This window comes from Larus michahellis, chromosome 1 (genome assembly GCF_964199755.1).
Source record: "Larus michahellis chromosome 1, bLarMic1.1, whole genome shotgun sequence".
NCBI classification, from domain to species: Eukaryota; Metazoa; Chordata; class Aves; order Charadriiformes; family Laridae; genus Larus; species Larus michahellis.
In genome coordinates, this window is record NC_133896.1 from 158,973,271 (window position 1) to 158,997,863 (window position 24,593).

The 24,593-nt window shown below is 36.6% G+C and overlaps 1 protein-coding gene across 4 annotated transcripts in view; it reads right to left on the reverse strand.

The window, feature by feature from the left end:
- MYO16 (myosin XVI) overlaps window positions 1–24,593 on the reverse strand; it is a 400,883-nt gene that overhangs the window by 79,254 nt on the left and 297,036 nt on the right. For all 4 annotated transcript variants that reach the window (XM_074561661.1, XM_074561651.1, XM_074561671.1 and 1 more), the window contains 4 exons: window positions 16,649–16,724; window positions 13,733–13,908; window positions 9,337–9,417; window positions 8,880–9,085 (listed from right to left, as the gene is read on the reverse strand). In XM_074561661.1, the coding sequence (XP_074417762.1) occupies window positions 8,880–9,085; window positions 9,337–9,417; window positions 13,733–13,908; window positions 16,649–16,724 (539 nt within the window). The remainder of the gene's footprint in view (window positions 1–8,879; window positions 9,086–9,336; window positions 9,418–13,732; window positions 13,909–16,648; window positions 16,725–24,593) is intronic.

The window sequence follows — 24,593 nt, forward strand, 5'->3', positions numbered from 1 at the left end:
CTGTCACTATACTATCACATTGTACAAAAAATTTCAAATGGCCTATAGCCTTTAAGACAGTCCCAAATACCTGCTTACATCTGTGCAACTCCCCAGGTGATGTACACCAATTTGAATACATGTGGCTTGCTAGGGATAATGTCAGTGCACTCTGGGTTCTGGTCATCCCTTAAAGCATAATAATCTCCCACATCAGCAATTTTTCACAAAGGATCAGTAATTTAGAATAATTGTGAGACTGCTGAAAATTATTCCAAACCGGGCCCCACTATCAGAAAGGTCGATAAAGGAAAAAAAAAATAAAAAAAGAAAAATGCTGGAGGAAGAAGAAGGAAGAGGGGACATTTGGAGTGATGGCTTTTGGCTTCCCAAATAACGCTTACACGTGATGGAGCCCTGCTTTCCTAGAAATGGCTAAACACCTGCCTGATGATAGCAAGTAGAGAACGAATTCCTTATTTTGCTTTGCTTGCACGTGCAGCTTTTGTTTTCCTATTGAGCTGTCTTTATCTCAACGCATGAGGTTTTTGCCCATGTGATTCTCTCCTGCACCCCACTGGGGAGGGGTGAGCGAGCAGTTGTGTGGGGCTGAGCTGCTCACTGGGGTTAACCCACAAGACTTCTTTATAGAATGTGGTGATTACCAAAACTGCCACAGACATAGTAATTTTAAAAATGACGGTTTTAAACTTTGTGGATGACCTTCATTCTTCACAGGAAATAAGTCATTACCATGTTTATGAATTTGGGTTTAAGATGCCTTCAAAACTGATGGCTTCAAAATACTTAATTTACTCACCTTTTCTTGCAATCTAAAAGAAAGACAAACAAAAATGATTACCCTCAAACAGAAATATCACTTCCAGCTCTATGTCTGAAGCAACAAACTACACAATGGTGAGATTGCCATTTGGTACAAATTGATATCATTACATCTACTTTAATGGAATATTGCTATTTAACACCAATCAGATTATGCCTTGCTCTCCTCGCAACGATTTAAGGTATCATGGCACATATCAATGCACTGCTCTATGAGAAGACTGATGATATCATTGTATAGCAGACAATAAAGCTAAAAGGGCCACCGTGATGACCTATCACTTTGCAATCTACTCAGTACATGATTCTCACTAATGTCCTGCCCAACTTGCTCGTAAGACTCTGAAATGTTTTGATGCACTTTTTAAATTCACAAATGATTTATTATGAAATATTATAACTTCCCTTGCTTTCAACAGGTTAAAAAGAGAGAAGAAATACAGAGAGAGGAAAAAAACAAACGAACACCACCAAAAAGCTTCTGGACAAAGGGAGTTCAGATATGCCGTGACAAGTCCCACACAAGATCCACAAACATAAACAACACATCTGTGCAATAAAGCATCAGCTAATAGTGCTAATTTGATCAAAAGCTTACAATAGTTATTAACAAAGGCTTTATGTCAGTTGCAGAAGGACAGACAATATTTGACAAAGCAATGATATTAGCATGAACATAAACTTTCCTGCCTGAGAAAAAACATATCTCTTCAGAATGACCTCCAAGCAAAGTCAGTTGTCTGGATGAGTTAGTAACAATTAAGTGCTCTGAAGCCATTTTTAACTTGAAGTCCACTATTAGAGCGTTTCAGTATCAATGAATGCTGCCCTGAGTAGAACTGCATATTTCAAGATCTGCATTTAAGTGTAACTTCTAAGAAGAATTTCATCTAAGAATAACTTCATACTGAAATCAGAGGAAAACCTGTAATTAAAATAGGCTTCAAATAGACTTTTTTCACCCTCACTGCTATGATTATCATAAGAATCCATTATCACTGTGTTCCATATCTTCCTTCCTAATATTTCCTATTAAAATGGATGTTTTGCCATCTTTTTAAGTAACTTTAAAACAAAAAAAAAAATCATCAGACTGTTAACTCTTTTTAACGTTCTATTTTCAATACAATAAAATCTTAGAGATTCTTTATTTTTAATTGACTCCATACAGCTTACATGTTGCAATTTAGATATTTTAACATATTCTGTCCATAGAGCAGAAAAAAGTTAGGCAACGAAAAGAAGGAGGGAGAAGAAGGAGAAGCAGAGGGGAAGAAGGGGAAGAAGAAGAGGAAGAAGAAGAAAGAGAAGTTTTCAAAACCTGCACATGACACTCTTGCCGGTTAGCACAACTACTTGTGCTAATCTAAGTTGCATGTCTGCCTATGCATAGGTACAACTAAAGACTAGATTGATACAATTGAAACAACTAAAGACTAGATTGATACAATTGAAGTAAAGAGAATTGGAAATAGTAAATCTTAACACTCTGCTAACTTATCTCTTCTTGCAACAACACTGTAAGAGATGTGTCTACATACAGCCTTCATGTTTTCCTTCATAGCATGAAATTTTCTCTGCTGTTCCTTGAGCAGCAAGAGAAGGCAGGATGGCAGCTCCATGATGGAAAACACAAGACTTAGTTGAAAGAATTAAACGCAGAAAAGAAGCCTAGAAACCAGAGAGACAGTAATGAAATTCAAAGAAACACTCAAAAAGTGCAGAAATAAAGACAAGGAACAGCACACTACCAGACAATTATGTGGGCTTTCTGAACAGCATGGTTTTTCTCATAGAAATCCTGCAATTCTCATCAGCTAAGTGAAAGGCTCACTTTGCTTATAGTTCATATAATCCACAGAGGTTATACGGAGATCCAGCAGCCCTGAAGGTTTGCCACAAAGGGCAGGGAAGGCTAACACAGATGTCTTATTTCGGGACCTGCTCAACTGGACCTTGCAGTCTCCATTGCTAAGCAGTGTCCCAGACACAAGAAATACGTGTGACATGTGAACCTCTATCTTTAAGGCAATAGTTCATAAATTCTTCCTTGATCAAGGAAACAGGCCAAGCAAAGCACGGGGTACTGTTCACACACTTGGTGAACCACATTGAAGAAGAAAGAGAGAGGAAAAAATTATTTAAATTTCTAATCCAATTTACAAAACATTACCGGTAGAGGAGTGTTTATAGAAGAGGATGGTACCAAAATAAAATTGTTCAGAAGGAGTGAAACAGCATCTTACTGCCTCATTTTTACCTGAACATGCCTGAACAGCTGTATTCTTGTACTTCACTGACCAAGAAATATAAGATCAGCTCATTACTCTAGAAGGGTCCTTGATCACTATCATTATTTTTAAAAATTTATATTCCAAATGGCTTTTACATGTCTTCCTTGAGCACCAAGTGAGGTGAATGACACAAAAGTCAGCCAGGATCCATTTTATTAATTGATGCAAAGAGATTAGGTTCTAGATATTAAGCCTGTACAGCCAGGCTCTGTCTGTGCCCCAGAGAGTTTCTGAGCCCTATTGTTCTACACTGGTAATAGAGCACACGCTGATACTCACTTTCTTGCCGTTGCACTGAATACCATAAACATAACAAATAACTATGTTCCTACTACAGAACTTTGTGTATATCTCGGGTGGAATTATCTCCATTTTAAATAAGATATCAAAATGCTAAATGCTGGAAAGAAACATCCATCTACAGACAGTTCCTAATTCTATGGTTATTTTACTGTTTTCTTCCAGGAAAAGGATATTTGAGGATACTTTGCCTGTGTGTACAATTTGGGCTGCAAATTGGAAACTGAACTCTTCACGATGTTGTTTGTGCCACTGGTTTGACTGAAAAGTAAAGCTAGAATTTCAAAATCTAGCCCACTGAGAACGATTCTGAAGATATTAATGCAAAATATATGGGTAATCTTTTCCAAGAGTCTAGAATGCATGTTACTGAAGGCTTTCTATTTTAAAGATAACGTAAAAACTGTTTTCTGTCTCTCTACTCAAAGAGCTTTAGAAACTGAGCCAACACTGCAGGCAAATTCAGCAGAAACACTGCAGCTAGAGTTGGCAAATCCACTGAAATCACATATATCATTTCATAATTATATTGGTGCTGCCTGTTTTTACAGCATTTAATAGCATCTGACCTTATTAATTCCCATTTTTATTATATATTCATTGACAGTAACTGTCACAGCTTCCACTTAAGAACCAGAATTTCCACAAGATTTCTTTTCTGATCAACGAACTTTGGTGATTGAGGGGTTCACCTAGCAGTTGTCAACTTTTACTTTAATAATACAGAAGCAGAACCAGTAAATCCAAAAAGGACAGCAATAGAAATAATGATTAAGCTTTGTAGCCCAGGAAGAAGTGCTCTTGCAAGATATGACCTTTCCTTAGCTACTGTCTTTCTTTAGCCATCATAAGAGTTCAAATGTGACTCATAAATATATGCTAGAGACCAGTCATATTGACCCCTAATTAGATATTAATATAATTGTATTCAAAATTATCCAATTAAGAAAGCAATAGTACTGTCTGTATTACTGATAAAATATCCTAATTTTTCCGATATTCTATCCCTTCACCACAAAGGCCCCTAATTCAAACAGTCTGTCTTTTTATTAGCCAGCAAAACACAAGGTTTTTAATTTTTTCATTAATTATTTTTTTTAACTCTGACCACATTACCTATATGATAAGGAAGACCTGAAAAGTAAATGCATGAAAACTGCAGGGAGGGTGGAGGAGAGTAGCAATGCACTGTCTTTTGAGAATTGAAGTTGGGATCTGGGCCACAATTTCTCTTTGATTTTGCCCAGTGCTTTCAGACCTACCATTAATATCCTTTACTTCCCAAGCCAGGTAAACCAGGGAGAACTGCACAGTACCTTCAGCTCTAGAAAAACGAGATTTCCTTGCATCACTACATTAAACACTGCAGCTGAGCTAAACCAAGCTGTGAACCACAGAGCTGCATTCACTGAAACTCAGCCCACCAGAAGGACTCCAAGACACAAACTGAAGGTGAAAATCTTACAGGTATGGGTAAACCTCTCACAGGCACCCATCTGGGGATACATTTTGCCAACTCTAAGTCTTGTCATTCTTGGGTCACACTTATCAACTGTATCAGGATATCTTGGGTTTTACATCTGTAGGTGTATTTTCCCACCTTTGGGGCCACACGGTCAAATTGCTCGTTAGCATGACTCAAACGGGGAGGAAACTCTCCTTTTCAAAAGAGAAAACCTGCATGAAAATCAAGAGTCCCTACTAGTATTTAGCATTTACAAACGAGGACACAGCACAGCATGACAGAATAAAGCAAAAATTACTTATCTTTCCATTTCTTACAAAACATTCAAGATAAAATTAAGGTGTAGGCACATTTCATTATTCTCAGGTGCATCCATCATTGAGTTAAGAGACAGAAACTATCTATTTTTTCTTTCCCTCTCTGTGTTTTTATGTTGTCAGCTGTCAACATCTTTCTCCCCAGAGTAATGGAGAGTACTTCCTTTGCCCCTTGAGGCAAGCCATGGGGGACCTAAACTGTTTCAGCCCAGTAACAGCACTTGGTAAGAGCATTCACTTCATCTTTCTTTGTATTTTGTGATTCTTTTCCTTTTGTTTTGTGATTTTTCTGCTCCCCCCACCTCAATATAATCAGTATAAATTAAGCAAATACACTTATTCCCTATTAAAAAAAAAAATAAATCCAAAAATGAAAATACAAGAACATCATCCTCACTCACTGTGATAGAGCTGTATTTTATCCCTGGGCTTCTGAGTATGATGGCTCCTTCTGGATGTGAAAATACCACAGAAAGTGGAGGACCTATCCGCTGGTATATATTTCTATACTCAAAGGTAATCAGCAAGCCTTCATTGTCTTTCAGATCCTACTCCTGCTCATGTTCCTTCCTTAATCATAAGGTTTTAACTAAGCCTCTGACTATCCATTTCTACCTAGAGCAGTATTTTTTCTGTTTTGTTTTGTTGGTTTTTTTTTGTTCTTGGTTCCAGGGTAGCTCAGAACAGTTTGTTCACATACACACCAGTATCACTGTGACCTGTTGTGAACGCAAGTTCTCAGAACTGACATTTTACATGTTTGTATGTTATTTCCATTGGTTTGGGATTGAGAGACCCTCAGTAAAATTTAAGCTGATGTAATTTTTTCTGTCTTTTGCAACTTGAAGAACAACAACCAGTACCTCAGAAAGAGAGGTTTAGACTCTTGTGCAGCATCCTGACTGTTCTGCAAGAAGCAGCTCTTCAAAAGCCATCGCACTCTGTGCCCATGCTCAAAGTCTGCCCGAATGCATACCAGTGCAACTGTTGCTGTAGGGGCTGGAAATCACAAACCATTCTGAACCATGCAAAGGAAGTACAAGAGCCATGATAGAGAAAAAATAATTGCAGGAACAGAGAAGATACTATTTTCCTAAGTATTAGAACACTAGAAATACTGGTTTGACACCACAGGAGATAAAAAATTGAAAGGTGAGGAAGTCTATCAATCAACTTCAGGTCTATAAGCATATATGGAAATCTGAGAAAATCATTTCTTATTCCAACCAATGAATAGCAGGACAATACCAGAGTTAGGCTGAACAGCCAACAAAGCAAATCCCAGAACACCGCCAAAACTAATTATCCAGTTTCCAAAGCATCCTGTCCGGTCACTCAGGTAATATAGAGATGTAGTACAAATGACGGTTTTTAGAAGACTTTTTGAAAAGGTACCTCATATTCTCTGAATTCAATAACTCTTTACTCTTTCTTACCTGTAGTCTATTGGCTAAAAAAATACAGTATTAAGAATCGTCGGTACTTTTGAAGTGTAACCTAATACTATCATTTCGACTTAAAAATTTTGCACTTTTCATCCAAAACTAGAACAAATAGCCACACACTTGTACTATTTGAAAAGACTGAATGTCCTTCAATACACTGAACGTGAACATGAAAGTTAACTGGTCATGGTGAGTAAAGTGAAGAATTCGCATATTCTACTGTTCAAAGTAAGATAAGATAAGCTTTGGCCTGTGTGATGGGAATGGCTCCTGTAAAAAGCCTTACAACGCTGACAGTTTCTTTCAGAAAGACCTCTGTGTTCCTATTTGTACACAAATTTAAAAACCAGGAGCATCAAGACATGTACGCAGAGTGATTATTGCTAACTTCTGAGTACGTATATTCACAGGGAATATTATAAAATGGACTTCATTTTCAGTGACACCATGTGAGCCCCACCACTGTTAAATTCATTTGATGTGTAATAATACAATTACTAGGACCTGGTGCAAATAAGTAAAAAGACAGGGGCTCAGCTACAAAGAACCTATAAAGATAATTTATTGTGGAGGAAAAAGGGATAAAGATGGACAGTAACAAAACCAGAACACTTTAAAATAATAGCATAAACGTCGCTGGCATCATATTGTTGGGTTTCATTGCTATTCTTGTTTTACTGTCATCACTGCAAATAAATATTAATTGTAAGATAACAGACGTCCTCTAGACTTTTAGGTAAAAATTTGCCTTTAGGACGTACTTCAGGGAGCAGAGGAAAAAGACTGAAATTATATTTGAATCTTCAAACATTCTTTTATATATTTTAAAATAAAGTTTCTGCAAAAAAGACAATGTGCCAGACTCATGCCTATATTGTTAGAGTGAACATGCATGGTACCATTCGCTGGCACTGAAGCCAACTGAGTGAAATGACCTTTGTACATATGGATACTCTCTTTTATCCTTAAAAGACAGCAGCTCCCTCCGCACTGTCCATCAGGAATGGTCCCAGGCCTGTGCTAAACCCCAACCTGCATTTGGGAATTGCAGTGAGAAAAGGTACGTGGCAAGGACCAAATCCTTGCCAGGAACCATTGCAAGGATTTCACAGTAGAAAAGACTGTGGTTTTGTGGTCGTGTAATAGTCCCTTGAAATGTTCAATTCAGTAATATAGAGATTGTCCCTATCACTTCTGAGTATGAAAGCAGCCTGCTTTTCCACATCTCCCATTATTGCATCTTCTCTTCAACCAGCCTGCAATTCTGGATTCACGCTGCAGGATGAACATTGCGGAAGGACAGAAATGGCTTACCTTTGAAACGTGGGATTATAAACTCCTGTTCTGCTACACTTTTTGAATATTTACAGAATTGCCAGAGAGAATATGATCCTTTCTAAGCAATAATTTAACATCCACAACTTTTTCCAAGAAGGCAGGTGAGAATTTGGATGTGCGTAAACAGCTGATATTCCCATGCTGTTTTTCACAGGTGAAATAATACATAGGCCAGACCATGACTGCTTGGTATATCAGTCAAGGGTGAGAACATGCAGAGAGGAGGAATGTGTGTGGAGCGCACGAGGGTGCTAACCGAGCATCTCTCGGACAAGATGGTGCTCTTTCTTTGCTGCAGCATTTGAGAATGTAAGTGAGCCGAAACCCTAAAACTGAATTGGGGGTGGGGGAAGAGAGTTTGCCTTCAGCCAGATGCAGTGACGTATATATTTTTGTCTTTTCACATTAATTCAAAATTTCTAACAACAATAATAAAAATGGTGTTGTGGTATAGGCATTAACAACTTATCACCATGCAGAAACAAATTCTAGCATATGAAATATTGAACCCATGACACCTACACCGATAAACTTGAAAAATCAGACTATTTCTCCTTCTGCTTTTTAATTACCTGGAGACAGCACGCAATATTTTGTATTTTATAAATCATGTAAATAACATAAATTGTAAAAATAGAACTATTATTTTGTGAAGTTATAGTTTTAAAATTGAATATGTTTTGCTGATGATCTTTATAGATGTATTTCCACAAAGTTCATGATTCCTTCAACTATAAAATGACAAGCGTACACCCCTTGCTGGCAGACATGATTTTTCTCTGAAGAAAGCCTGACAGACTTATCAACAAAACAACCCTGCAAGCACTACCAGAACATGACAGAAGGTACTGTGCTGTAGGTAAGATAAAAGTTTTTTATGAAACTTAAAAGAATTTACCTTGACAAGAAGTCTGTGAAAGAGAGACGTATTGGATATCCATGCCGTATGATTTTGACCATGTCTAGGACACCAATATACTGCAGCTGAGCAGACACATAAAAATTGTCAAAAGTATCTGGCAACTTGGAGTTATTAGGCTTTATACAATGAACAGAATGTGGCGTGCAGTTCTGCAGCTTCCCAATAATATCTGTGAGCGATTTCTGTGAGAAAAAAAAACCCAAACAGTTATCAATCATTATTGTGCAGCAAAGACAATTGCTCAACACGTATGCTCCTCCTAAGTTTTCAACATCATTTTCTGAAAAGGCTTGACCTGGCCATGCAAGTGGCTTTCTCAAGCATATGATTTTTCTTTCTCCTATTGCAATCTGTAGAGACTAATCCTCCCTTTAAAACATTTTTGTTTGTTTTTTTTACCCAGTAAATTTCTGTCCAGAAGGTGTTTACTCACCCTGAGCTGTATTGCCACAGTGGTTGGGCCGCCCCGTTCCAGTCTCTGAAGGAATGAGGATGTTCCTTTCTTTTTCAACAGCTGTGGGGGAGAAAAGCACACAAATAGTAACTTTATCTCAGGATGGACAGTAAACCTTCATTTTCATTGTAACGCAGTTTATTTAAAAGGCAAACATTTATACAAATAGTATCTCATAGGCAACGATTTCAATTTCAGAAAGAATTGAGAAAGTGGATAAATACCCTCAAGTATCTGCAGAGCCATGACTGGCAAGAGTTTTGATTTCAAAAGCAGCCATATACCATTGGAATGATAAAATACCTTTTCCAAATAACTGATCTGGAATTTTATTTCAGAAGCAGGACTTGTGCAGTTAGTATCTCATACGTTTGCCTAGAAGTAGCATAATTCTGTAATAGTCTGAAAAGGTTTTTTATGTCTTTGGCAGGTGCTTAAGTGAGTAAATGTAAGCATACATCATTAAAAAAATCTTGAAGGTGAAACAATAATATTAATATTTTAAAACCCTTCTCTTATCTTCCTGCACATGTGAACACATTTAACCTTTTTTCTTTTATTTTTTAACCCATTTTCACCCATTAGAGACATACATTATCAATACCTTCATATTAGAACCAATGTTATCCTATACATCAGAGTTGTAAGCGGGGAACAAATTTATTTTTTACTGTTCTACTTTCTATCTTTGAGACTAAAATGCCAGTAATCATCCTAAAAGTGGTCCCAGAAATTAGGGGGTTATGTTAAACTTTCTACAGGAAGGCTGGCAAAATTATCACATTCCAGAATTTGGCCAAGCTCTTAGATTCAAACCTCTGTATCAATGACAGCCTTTTCACCTCTGACTTTTCCATTGCCTTTCTCCAGTCCGCTTACCCCATAAAACTCTCTTCCTATCAAGTCAGCATGTTCTGGCTTACTGTCTTTTTCCAGTTGCATCAAAAAAGTGTACATTTTCTCAGCTTGGCCCACACAAGCCAAATTCCATCAAAAATATTGCAGTACAAGCTATTCTCTACTCACTATGCTAAACTTTGGAGCTCTTTTTTATTTCAAATCTCACTTACTAGGATACAATAAGATTTTAAAAGCTAATTCATCCCCAACTTCACAACAAAAAGAAGTAAAAGAGATCTGCTTGCTCCAGGTCTTCTCATAAAAAGAACCACTAGCATGCCAGCGACACTTCTCAGCTACAAGTTTACAAAATGATTCAGTCATATAACTAAAATAAGAGTTTTCTCCACTCGATAAATAATGCACTCAACCCTTTCTACCAACAGATTAAGTCACTAGTTCAAGACCATCTCCAGAGCTAGCGGAACAGCCAGGAACAACGCTTTGGATGATAAAATTCCTGCCTGCTGTCCTGTGTTGCGTACTTCTTCCTATGGGAAAGAAGCGTTTGGTTCAGAATGAGGGAGAGAAAAGAAAGAAAACAAGGCAAAGGCAAAAAATGAATTTAATTTAAACACTACAAACTTGGATATCTTCAGCTATGGGCTAAGGAACAAGACTACATCACTGAAGCCGTACTTCTTTATTACTTTCTAAGTATATTATGTTGGAAAGTTTTATGCTGGAAAATCTTGTACTTTAACCTGTGGGGAAAAAAATACATATATGTAACTTTGTAATCTCTGTTATGAACCTAAAACCTCCTCCTAAAAAAAAAATCTCACTTTACCCACTGAATATTTCAAATTTTTAACCAGAAGACATACCAAAAGCTTTGCAATAGATGAGTTCTTCAACTCACAGGCAATGAAGCAAAGTGGTCATAAAGAGAAACAACATAAAGTCAATGGAAAGAAAAGACTTCTGTTTGTGATGTGCATTCATGTGACCAGATGTCTGCTGTATAAACTCTGAAACCCACCGATTCTTCTAAAGGAATCGAGGGGAAGGCAACAGGGCCAAAGTAGGCCAACTACGGAAAGATTACAGAAAAACAAGGAAGCAGGAGCTGATGTGAGCAAAAGAAATTAGTGAGAGTATCAATGAAGATATATTCTATTTTATTTGAAAAAGGGACACAGTCTTCGTAAGTCACAGAGACCTGAGCTGGCATCCCCAAATTCCTGTGACTCCTTATGTGCTCCAAAATTCTGGCCAGCTATTAGATCTGTTCATGTCTATCTTAGGATGGATGCACTGTTCTCTTGGACCTTACTTCAAGTAGACTGGTGAAATCAAAGAGGTAGACCATTCTTATCTGTGACAACATGCACGAAATCAAGGAAGGAGTCATTTATGGAAAGGTAAACAGGTAGATACATAGCCATACAAAGAGAAATCTATAATTATATAACCTAGCAAGTCACTAGCACTGCAGATGACAAGCTGAAAGGGGAGAGGAATCACAACAAACTCACATCTGACCTCTGAAAGTGTCTACTTCTCTTCTCTGGATATGGTGGAGTCTAGATGACTACCCTCAGGATAAACTCCAATAAAAATGCAGTGGCTATGATTTTCCAACATACAGTCATTTTAATTCTAAGCTGGTAAGAAAATGACACCTACATTGCATTTCCAATTACAATAACAACAAAACAACAAAACCAACATTATTCCAGCCCATGACGGTGGATTTTCAAGGCTATACTGGAACAGGGAAGAAATTCTTTGGGACAGCACAGTTATAGATGTGGGTTTGATCCACAAAATAATTTAAGCACTTACCTACTTTCAGCTCCTGCGTCAGGTGCCTATTCGAAAATACTGTCTCTTTTTTGCCACTGGAACAGCTTAGATACCTGAAGTTCTGCCTCTGTCCTGCAGGGCAGCACAGCACCTTGCTCAAATTAGGCCAATTTAGTACCTACAAACTAAGTGGTGTTCTGTCTCACCTGCACAGCTCTTCTCAAAGCCTACCTTTGAGAAGCCAAGCCATCCTTGTCTCTGTGGGCAGTTGAAGGATGAAGTTCTTCCCACCTTCCACCTAATACCTAAAAGTTTAGAGCATTTTCACTGAATCTGGAATTTCTGACTTATTTTATCACGCTTCCCAAAGGAATTTGAATATGTCTTCTATCTCTCAAGAGTGTAACTCCAGGTTAAAAACTATTCTGGACTGGTCAAAAACCTCATAGTTTCAGAGATCCCAGCTGTGTAGTGTTTCCCACTGGCTTGATTAGGCTTCTAACTTAGACGTGCTTTTCATACTTCCTTCCATGTATGGGACTAGGATCTTTTTCACAGCCTTAGGAAGCTTCCTCTAGGAAGCTGTTACTATAGTGGAAAGGCACCTAAAGGCACCTTGTGATGCCTCAGCTGTTTGCTAAATATAGCCTTAAACCAACACCGTTCACTTCAACTTAAGTTTTTCCACTGAGTTTACTGACAAGAACAGTAGACAGGAATTATGCCACTATCAGCAGGGGGGCTATAAGGAAAGTCCCATTGCTATTCTATGGATGAACTTGCATAAAGCTTTCCACAATGACACATGAGAGCAGGCTCCTTAATCCCATGACAGAATCAATTTTATGCAGCTGTAAGCCAAAAATAGAGTCGTTAGATTCAAGAAGCCTGGAGAGGCAGCTGATGTATTGTGAGAACTGCTTGCTTCTTTTCTAGAAGAAGGAGGAATTCCAAAGCTCTGTCAAGAATGGACTCAGCAAATCATGTTATTTCTCCTCAAAGGAGAGATGTTCCACGTGACGTGAACAAGTAATTTTCTGATAGCCTCCCAAGTTTCCCCCAGTTGTTTTGGTTTTGGTGTTTGGTTTTTTTTTTAACTTTTTTGGCTGACAGATAGCAAAAGAGACAAGTTCAGAAATGGGAGAGCTTGATTTGATTTCAAATTGACTGGGAAAATTTACATGCAAGTAACCATTTAAAATAACAATGCTTGCCAAAATGTACAGGGTTTACCTTCATACAAACCCACACAAACTGTCTTTTGCAAATGAGAAATCTTGTCAGGTTAACACAATAAAGGCTCTGAGGTTTTATTTTTATGCTTCCTGTGTCTTAATTCACTTAACTGTTCATCATAAAGTCACCCAAGGAGATAAAACAAAGAAGTGTTCCTATACAGCCAAAAATCAGTAAGACTGCATCCACTGCTAAGCCCTGGAGCCAGAAAATCATGGAATGATTCAGGCTTGAAGGGACATCATCACCTTGCCCAACCTTCTGCTCAGAGTGTCCAAGAAACAGGTTTTTGAATCAGCATTATTAGAGTTAGTAAATTATAACCTCTTAGTTCTCACTATTGCTTTAGTGTTGGTATTAAGTACTAAATTATTTTAATAGTTTAATGACTACAGAGAATGAAGCCAAGAACAAAGACCTTTCAGAAATGACAGAGTAACTGAGAAAAATCTTCAAGGAGCAAAGAGCAGAAAGAATCCTAAATTGTTACCTTGCTGAGCTCAATATATTTCTTTGCTTCTCCACTTGCACAGGCTACAGATGGTTTTTTACTCAGCAAAGCCGCTTTACACCCTTTGATTTTAAGTGAATGATATGGAGGAACAAGTGATCCAGTTTGTGTCAGCTTGGACTGGAACAATTGATTGATGACTACATTTTCACTGGCTGGGAAAAAAAAGAAGAAATTAACGCATGACGATAAAATACAAGTTAGAAAATGATATATATATGGTATTTGGAAGTAAAAAGATATACAGTAGGAGTTAGAATTAAATAATTAAACTTAAAACAAGTGGACAAAGCAATAAGCTATTATACAATGTTAGTTATCAAAGAGCACTTAATATCTAAGGATGTTAGCCATCAGTAACACTATTTTAAACATATTCAGGTCCTGTTTTGAACAAAACAGGGCAAACCCCCAAACCTTTCTCTGTTGTCTAAACTTAATTACTTATGTGATAATCACTTCTGAATTTTCTTCCACTACAGACTCCCAATGTATCCATCTATTAAAGTAATATAAGAGATGCATTCTGCACAACATTTATCTAACATGCAGTATTTAGAAATGATCAAGGCACTTGACAGAAATAAATTATAGAAACTCACTGCACCAAAGAAAAAGAATTATATAAAACACAATATAGGAAAAGATGAAAAAAAAAGGCAAGGCAAGGTGAAGGACAGAACTGTAGCAAGCTGGGCTCATATTTCTCTACATCAGGACTACAACTTCCAAACATTTACAGAAAAATGACAATGCCATACATAAGTTTGATGCAGTGGTGATAATTAGTACAAAACAAATACACTTCCAAGATGTGTTCTTAAAAATAAAAATCTGAGTTTCAAAACAGATAGGAAACTTTATACTCATTTCAGTCAAATTATCCTTTATGCACTTATGGTCATGGACTTATTAAGATGAACATGGTAATTACATGCTGCTTGTATTGTCACAGCACCAATAAGCAATAAAATCTGTTGTGTGATATATCCTTAACCATCATTAATTTTGATTAATTTTTTATAACTGGCATTATTAGAAACTGGAATTATGATCACACCCATCATGTGAATAAAACAAACAAAAAACCAGAAGGATGAATGGGATAAGCATCATAAATAATGTCATTACGTTTAGTATAGCAGGTAGAAATCCTCAGTTTGCTCTTTATTAGCTGTCTAAAGGTATTTTACTAGATGTTTAAAGGCAATAGACTTGCTTCCCTTTTTCTGTGGAGATTACTATTCCTTACTTAACAGGAATAATAAAATTATGAGGAAGACAGTAAAGCAGATACTTGAAACAATTTCAGCAGAATCAGCGGACATAATAAACCTCCATATTTTTAAAATATGGATAAATGTAATACGTAACATTAGGAAAGGCATTAAAATTATGTCCTTCAAATTAAAAAGATAAAACCTACATCAATAATCTCTCCTGATTTATTTGTCGGACAGGTACGTTCCCCGTTCTTACACATATATGCAAATTACTTTAATGTTGTTAGCATATGTTATAGGTTTTGATTAAATAAATTAAATTCAATGAAAATCAAAGGAAGCATGCGCTTAAAGTATACCTCTACATAATTTATGAAACTGACCCTAAAGGAAATACGTCACTGATAATCAATAGGTTTTAAGCCTAGATCGCTTAAAAAAGAAGGAACGTAGCCCTTAAATGACTTACACACTTGTAAATATTCTGCCTTTAGAATTTTTCCATTAGCTATGTTTGTTATTATTATGACTTCTTAATTACGTATACACACACTCTCAGCATATCAACCATTTTACATCCAATCCAATCCTCTATTCTTCCCTTTTAACAGTTGCATAGCCAATTACACAAAATAGCAATGAAAGTGCAAAAGGAGGCTACGGGAGAGAATGGAAGAATGCTCTCTCTTGTAGAACATACTGGAAGTTGCCATACCTTCTTATACTCTTTGGCAGATTATCATGCAAATTCCAAGTAGTGAAAACTGGAATGTCTCTAAAACTATAATCAATACAATTATATTCAAGATCAATTCTTCCATTTCTTTCTTCATCCTTAATGTACACTGTTTGCCTTTAAAATGCATCAATTATTTTACTAGTGAGTTTAGCTAATTCCACGGCAAAATTGCTGAAAAACTACACTGTAACAGCAGGGCTGATTTGGAAGACAAATGTGACCTCCAAAAGACCCCTATTTCTACGGAAAGAAATATAAGCATATAATATGTTAAGTGAAAGACTCTGCAGTGGTTGGAGAAAAGACAAATAACATCTCAGGATACACTGACATTTCCCGGAGGAAAATGTTTTGCTTTTCTTCACAGAAACGGTAAATGATAGAGGTTTTAAATAATCTAATTATGAATCATTAATTAATAAACTGGGATGCATTATTATTAGGCATAATTATACAATATGCATATGGAAACGTATTTGATTTTGTATTTCAATGGACATTTGTATCTATTCACTGAAAAACATAAGAACGCCCACAAGTTCCTGCTTTTAGAAAGGTACTCAAGCAGTGAAGTGCATCCCACTGCGGTCTCTATGATTTTGGGAGCCTTATTTCCTCTCCCTGTTTTCTGGGGTTTATTTTTGTTTTAATTCATACTCAATGATTTCCTCAAGTCACACTCATCGATCACACTATGCCTTCTTGTTCTTTACAGTACATCACATGATGAAGATGCTTTATGTTCATGAATTCTAAAAGCTTTCTAAATTAGAGCACATTTCAAACAACGCGTACATACTTCAGGAAGATGAGGGTAACTTTTTTTTTGCTGGAAATAAAATATATGTACATTTCTCTTAAAACTAAAATTAAAATTAAAGTCATAATATCGTGATTATTAACAACAAGGCAACCACAAAACCATTTACTTACTTTTCATTACAAATATGAGATTTTGTGAAAGGGAATCTTTATTTTTTTCTATCGCACCAGCAATTTCGTAAGTAACCTATAATAAAATATTGTGACATCATTAGTAATGACCAATGCATCTTTTAAAAATCTTACAGCAGTAAAATGGAACTATGGGGTTTTTCCACTCAACAGTTAAAGGCTGGCACCAAGTAGAGTCTTTTGTTCTTTTCTTAGTGCCAACAATATGAACCAGAAGAACTGGTTGTTGAACACTGTGTGTCTCTGCAAGCATACAGAAATTTCATCAGACTGATTCTAAAACATTTCCACAATGCAAGACTTTGAATCAAAAGTGTAATGTAGAGTAGAAGACAGTGACCTAAATATCAATTTCCCTGTAGGTTGGGTGAGTTGCTCCCACATCACAGATCTCCTTGTCAAGGAGAAACTGTCCACACTGACCATGACAAAACACTCATGGAGCAATCTGAGTCCCAGCTCACACTCAAGGAACGTTCCAGCCATTTATACGTCATTTGGAGGCAAGTTCAGTCTATAGGTTATGTATAAATCCCATTTACCTTTCTAATAGCTAGGCACATAAGGATTTTGGATCACCTTAGTTGCCTGATGTCATAATTTCAAGAACACGCAATTGGATTGTCACTCCACCTGTCATCTAACTGCGGGGAAACTCTAACACATGCGGTGGGCACTCTGAGAAGTGAGCAAAACACAATGCTCTCGCCAGTGTTCCTTACGGTACATCCAAAATGAGGAAATATGACCAAACCCATCCCAGGAGACACTGTGTTGAAAAGCAGCACTAAGAACAAAAAGCAGTCACTGAGTCTGGGTTGTTTTTTTTTTTTACCTTTTATGGGGATGGAAAACAAACAACTAGTTAATTTACAGGCTTTAGATATAAACAGGTCTGCCTTGCACAGTAGTAGAACCCAAAGGGAATTTTTAAGTTAAAAAGGAAGAAAATTATAGATTGTAGTACCTCCAGGGTTAGGCTGACATTTAATGAGAACTTCTTAGAATACAGTTTGGTTTTGTTTACCTTGGTACCATGTTTCTATCTAAAGCCTTTTTAAAGTTTTTTATTGGATCTCTATCCTAAGCACCTTAGATATTTGCAGAAATTTTATCCTTGTATATTTAATAAAGCTGTAAATATATAATTAAGATTAGTAATACTAATCAGTGCATTAATTTTGTTTTCCATTGAGTCATTTGACAATTAAGTTATGTTATCTTACTTATGAAAGAGATTATGTGACTTGGATGTGTATAATCTGGTATAGTTAGTAATTGTCAAATGATGTAATTAGTGTGGCATCTGACACGGAAAAGGTATAACAATAGAATTACCTTCTTTTCCATGACAGATGCAACATTATATAATTTTCTAATCGCATCTCCTAAGAACATACAACATAGTTAGCAAACTATTAGAATAATTTAAGTATACTATTAAATGCTTTTAGTGTACTTAAAGTAAATGTTCTACCATACTGGCCCATAAAAGATAATTAACAGAACTTATTTGACAAATCTATAATTCCAGTTCCTAATTGAATGTCTCAGGCTTTGACTAAATTAGAAGAAGAGAGTGAGTATTGGTGGGAAGAGTAGGTAAGTATAGCAGTGGGAGATACTATATTATGATTAAGTGCCTAGACTGAAACAGGGAGAAGCTTCAGTACCGGTGCTGGTACAATACATCACCAACTTCTAGAACTATACTTGTAAGACATTTCTCATATCACATAAAATACATAAAAAAGTTAAAAAGTTAGCAGGATTCCCCTTTATGAAGAAATTGCTAACTCTCTAACAGTCTTCCCATAGACTTGGTAAATTAATTCACTGCCAAAAGACACGAAAACTGACTCAATGAAATGGCACTCTAGGGTTCCATATTCATTGCCAGTCCCACAAAAGAGAAAAAGGAAGAAGTGCTCTTCTAGCTGCCAACTTTGTTAATTTAATCCTGCCCTCATCAGAGATGCCAACCTACACAGCACTTTGCCTAAAGCACATATATTTCCCTCAGTTTTCTTCCACTGAGTTTCTTAAGTAAACCTGGCCAAAATTCTGCACTGACTGGCACTCAAGCACAATGGATAGTTATTCTGAGGAGAACAAAAACAAACAAATATGATTCAGACAGGAAATGTGCACTTGCTTAGATCATGGTTCTGGTATTATACTCCTTATTCTCACTTCTATTTATTGCAACTGTTTGCTCTATCTTGCTTTACATGATGAACACTTTGGTGTAGACAGCAGGTAAACCTACGTGGCCGTGTTCAGCAAAGGAAATAAGATCTTTAGATATTATCTGAACTAGTTGAAATATTTTATTAAAAAAAGAAAATAGTGTGCAGATCCACACTGCATTTTATTTCATTAGAACAGATTAAAACAAGAAAGGGACTGGATTTGCTTTCCTTCTTGATTTAAATTCAGACAGAAAGAGAGATTAACCTAAGCACAGTGGTAGTGGGGCAGGCCAAATGTTCATCTAGTCCTGGATATTTAGGAAAAAATATTGAGGAATACATCCACTCTCCCTCCCACCAGTTCTCCTCTCAGCTTCCGGGCTTCTGCCCATTAGGGAGCTCTTGACCTGCAGGCTGTATCTCATCTTTGTGTTTAATATCTCTGGACTGACATTTCCTCCACGAGTCTCCATTATTAATTATTAACATTTTCAGCATCTATAAAACTCTGTGGCAAGGAGTTTCACTAGTTACTAGCTATGTGAAAAAAATACTTAATTTTATTTGTTTTGAACCTGTTTTCTGGTCATTTAAGTGGACATAGCTGGTTTTAATATCACAAGAACTAGAAGATACAAATAAGAGGTAAAAAAAAACACCACAGGAAAACAGGAGGCTCACAGAACAAATGTGCACAGAGCTAACTTTGGGAACCGCACATTCCTCTTATCTTCTTACATACTCTTGCCTCTTTGATTCATTAATCATCGTGCCGCCACTCCATTGTACATCTTCTCTCAGAAATGTCTATTCTGAATTGAAGTATCCCCTCTTATAATGGCTGAATTTTGTAAGGGACTTTATCTAAGTTTGTTAGATTTCCCAATATACTTTACCAACAGGGCCACCGTTACACATGATTTTCATCAATTCTTCAAATACTTTTGTTTTGTAAATAGTTCTCATATCTTGTGATTGATAGGTCAAAAGTACTCATGGTTAACGGCAGATCCAGCAGGAGCCTGAAACAAGCTAGGAAATTGCCACCTGGAACGTTAAGGTTGATTTGGCTTAGTTAAGAGGGAAAATTTTACTATTTTAATAACAACACATAACTCAGAAACTCAGTTTTGCATGTGTTGTTAAATTTAGTTAACAAGAAAATAACCAGTTCATACAGTTAAAGACAAATTTTTGAGAAAATGTCCAAGGATAATTCCAATGCACAGCGGGTCACTTGCAGTTCTTATTTTTCTGCCAGTACTTCAGTGTGAGTGGTATCATTTAAAAGCTTGAATGTGCCATTTTTTTCAGGATCACTGGGCTTCTCAGCCTCCCAAAACAAGTCTTGTTTACCAATGAGTGAAACAAATAATTTCATATAGTCTGTAAAGTCTTATTCTAACACTGTGGTAGAAACAGTAGCATATTGAAACCAGCAAATATTTACAAACAAAATAGAAGGGTGGGGGGAAGTGTTCTATTATATTCTCCTGTAAGTGGAAGTCCAAAATCAAGTCTACTTAAAGAAAGAAAGAGAGAGAAAGGGGGAGAAAAAGCATGACTATCTTGTCTGCATGAAGAAAAGAGAATCTTTGTCAAGTAACCTTTATAGGCTTTGGTATAGCTTAGACTAGACTGATTTGATTGTTATGTCTGGGGATTCAGCCTGGGGAAAAAATAGAGAAAATGAAAGCATCCTTATTGATTAATCCATCTCCTTTTGTCTTTTGATTTAGAGGTTCAGTTTCAGAGTCTGCCTGGGATATATAAGGCATTTCAGAGAAGACTGCCTTGCTGAAGGTGAGCTGACAGCTGAGAGGTATTTTTGAAATGCACATAGCTGAGAAATGGAACAGACATTGATCTGCACTTAAAGGACATTATGTGCACTGGTTTATAGAGCAAAGAAGCTGGTCTTTTGATCTGATCAGTTTATTACAGTACTATAAGTCAAAACAGTGGCAAGGCAAACAACGGGAAGGGGCTTATCTGATTTGTAAATTCAAGTATATATTTAAACTGCAGAAAGCTTAAATTGTAATGACATATTATTCAGATTACATGAACAATGGGTAAATAGCTCATTATCTCGAACATCAGTATGTTGAATACCACTATTAGGTAAAGCTGTGTCTCTTGGCATTGTGCTAAGACAATATATTTCTGATTTACTTATTGATATGTTAATTCTTCCATAAAATTAAAAAAAAGAACTTTGAGTCCTCAAGAAAGTTTCGTGATGGAATGTTATTCTTCAAAAATCATGACTATCAGTGAGGCTGACAGTTCAGAGATGTAATTCATGTGAAGCGCCTCGTTACACGAGAGCCTACTATGTAAATATTAATGTTATCAATAAAAGTGCCTAGAAATTCAGTATTACACATTCTTAGTATAGTTTCAGTTGATGGACGGATGCATTGGTCAACTGCACGCAGAAAACACTTCGCTTCCTCAAGGCAAGCTTGCAGCATGGTATCGGCGTGCCTCTGCTCTCACAGCGCTGCCAGGCAGACAGCCGAGAATACCCACATTCATGTCGGGCATCAGAAACAAAGCAATGCCCCAGATAAACAGAATTTTTCCAGAAGAGATCAGACTGCCGGTGTTCGGGGAAATGTGTTAAACAACCTTCAGTAAAGCCTTCCACTAGGATTTTTTTTTTTTTCCCCAGTCATACAAAACCTAAATCATTCCTTTCTACCTTCTGCCTGAACAGAACAGATAAGCTTTTTGTCTTATAGCACTCAGATACCAAGACATTAAATCGCTCTTAGAAGAGACTCATAATGTGTAAAGGCATTGTAGGATTCTGCTCAGCTGCAAAATTAAAACTGGGAGATAAAGTAAAATACTTGATATGATCAAGTACTAATGCTCACAGTGGCCTTTGCTGAGCATATGTTCATACAGTTAACAACTGTATCATATCGCTCATGCAGAAAAAGACAGATTCAGTGCTGTGCAGGCATAATAGTAAAAGTCAAGAGTAATGAATAAAAAGTTGTTTCCCTTCTTCCACGGGATCACGTTGTCACATTTGTGTAATACAGCATTCTCTCTCAGCTCCCACTGAAAAATCTCACCCCTGTGTTGATTTCTTCTATGTGCAGAAGCTTACTTGTGCATATTGTTTTCCTCTTTTATTCCACCTTCTTCATTCCAAAACAGTAAAGAAAGTAAGAAAAAATCAAAGGTCTCTCAGAATGATATTGTACATACAGATTTTCTTAAAGCATTGTTTTCACCAGAAATTCAAGTATGGATTCCAAATTCTTTAGGATTTTTACCCTTACACATTACTCTGAGCCTCTTCTTCCCATATGCCTTCTTAGGCTTGCTTTGACCTCATGTTTTCATTTTTTCACTTCTGACCCATTTTCTCTTTTCTGGCACTGCCTTTTCTGGAATGGTCTAAGGCTAAGCAGGATTGGAACAACAATATGGTATGTGTAGTCCTAGAAAAAGGTATTGAGCATAAATGTAAGGGAATGGGCAACACCTGGCAATGCACGACTACAATCAATCAAAAAGACTTGCTATTGTAAGAAAATATAATTTTTTCTATGGCTATCCCGACACAAAACATTAAGATGTTAAAGGTCTTTAAGACTGCATGGACACATCTGTATCAGCTGTAATTCTCTCATAATATAGAGCAAGAGATATCAGTTTTGTTCACAAAAGGCTGTCTGTCAATCTCAACTAAATACATAGAAGAGGTGTCTTCAGTGAGATGCTGCATTTTCCAGTATAACTGCACTTAGGAGTTGCTAAAATAGCTACTGTAAGTGCCTGAGTAAAGATATGAACCCGATTCTATCTGGACTTCGAGCTACATACATAACCTCCTGATGAAAAGGAGCTCAAATTACAAAGGTCCATACGAGATTCACACCAGGGCAAACATAGCTTTTTTTTTTAGCTTTTTTTGCTCTAGGTGACTTGGAGGAGCAGCTGTTTCACATTGGCTGTGAACTACATTGCAGTGAACAACTTTTGTTACCTAGAGAGATCAGGATGTCTGCCTTCACCCCTTGTTTAACACAGAGTCTGCATTCAATGCGACTTCCTCCACAAACACCAGCCTAGACAAGTCACCCACATATAAAGGATTAAGCCTGGAAGTGAAAAATTTCACGTTCAATTACCTGCCACATTTTACTGGTAATTCTTTCTCTACCCTGTGGGTCCGATTCATCTTTCAGTTATACTCAGGGAAATAATGGGAAGTGCTACTAAGTTAAAGGAGTTACAATCAGTGAAAAATTGTGGTAAGTGAGAATAAAATCAAGTCTTATTATGATTTTGGGGATCTCTGAAGGTAATGACCCAGAGAAAGATTGCTTTATACTTCTCTTACTTTAGACTTGTTTAATTGATATCAGACTATAAAAATGGCTCTCAAAACCTGCCAAACTCTACTGTTACTTTATAAATGAAATTCTTATTTTTGAGTGCCAATAAAACCTGATATATTTAAAAGCCTGATCCTTTAACAATTTTCTTAAAGCATAAATCACAAATGACATTTATAAAAAGCTACTAAATGTGCTAAGTAATAGCACAATCTAAAGAACAGCATCAGCAGTTTTAAAATCACAGTTTTTATTTTTCAACTTATCAACTTATGAAGACATGCTAGTCTGAAAATAGACTCAATTTGTATAATTATTTAGTAGAGTAATGCTATCATCAGATTTTATGTAAATAAACATCATAAATCACTGGAAATTTCAATCTATGATAGCTAGATAACAATTCCGTGGGATATCAAAAATGCAAGTGTCTTTAAGGATTTTGTTCAATCACTATTGAAGTAAGGAGAGTTAAACACTTGCACGGGAACTTCTCTGTTTGGCAGCGACAAGCATTTTACTGCCATACAGATGCAAAGAACAACCTGACTGTCTGGAATATTTCCTTGGCCAATGTAAATCAAAGGATCTCCATTGACTTCAAAAGAATGTGTGAATTTACATTACGTGAAGAGCTGTCTATTTGTTCATACCTTTAGATTAAATGTCATTACTATTATTAGGAAAAGGTCAAATCAAGTGTCTATGTTACAAAAAAGAAAAAAAATTTAAACAACCATGCAAGGATAAAATACACGTTAATGAAAAGTGTGCTCCTTACCGCTCACGGTTTAACTTTCAGAACTGGGCACCTGGAACTTGGATCTTAACAAATGTTCCTACTGAGTGCTTCTTCAGAGAGTAAGACAAACATTTTTTTAATTTTAAAGACATTTTCTGGTTAAAGAAATTGTTCTGGTTAAAGAAATTGTTCTGGTTGTGATTTTAATGCAGCTGCCTTGTTGCTGCTTTCATGTCATTTTTTTTTGGTGCGTGGAACCTTTTAAAGCCATTGTGATAAATTTGTATAATCACAGCAGAACTCCATGAAAAAAAATATTTACCTAACAAATATAGAACAGATTTATAAACAGATGTAGACATCTGGAGTCCATGGTCAATTCTTACTCTATCACTTTAAGTCCTAATAAGTTTCATAAAATCTTCCTTGGGCTGTTATCTAACCACTGCCTGCCCTCATTCCTACTGAAAAGTCCCAATAGTGAAAGTATTCAAACCACTTAACTTTGGCAAATAATTTGAGTCTAAGTAGAAGGCCTTATGATGAAAGAAGAGCCTCCAGGGAGTTATTCAGAGTATTTAGGTTAGGAATTTAAGCACTGCCCAAATAGTCTTAATCCTTTCCATAAT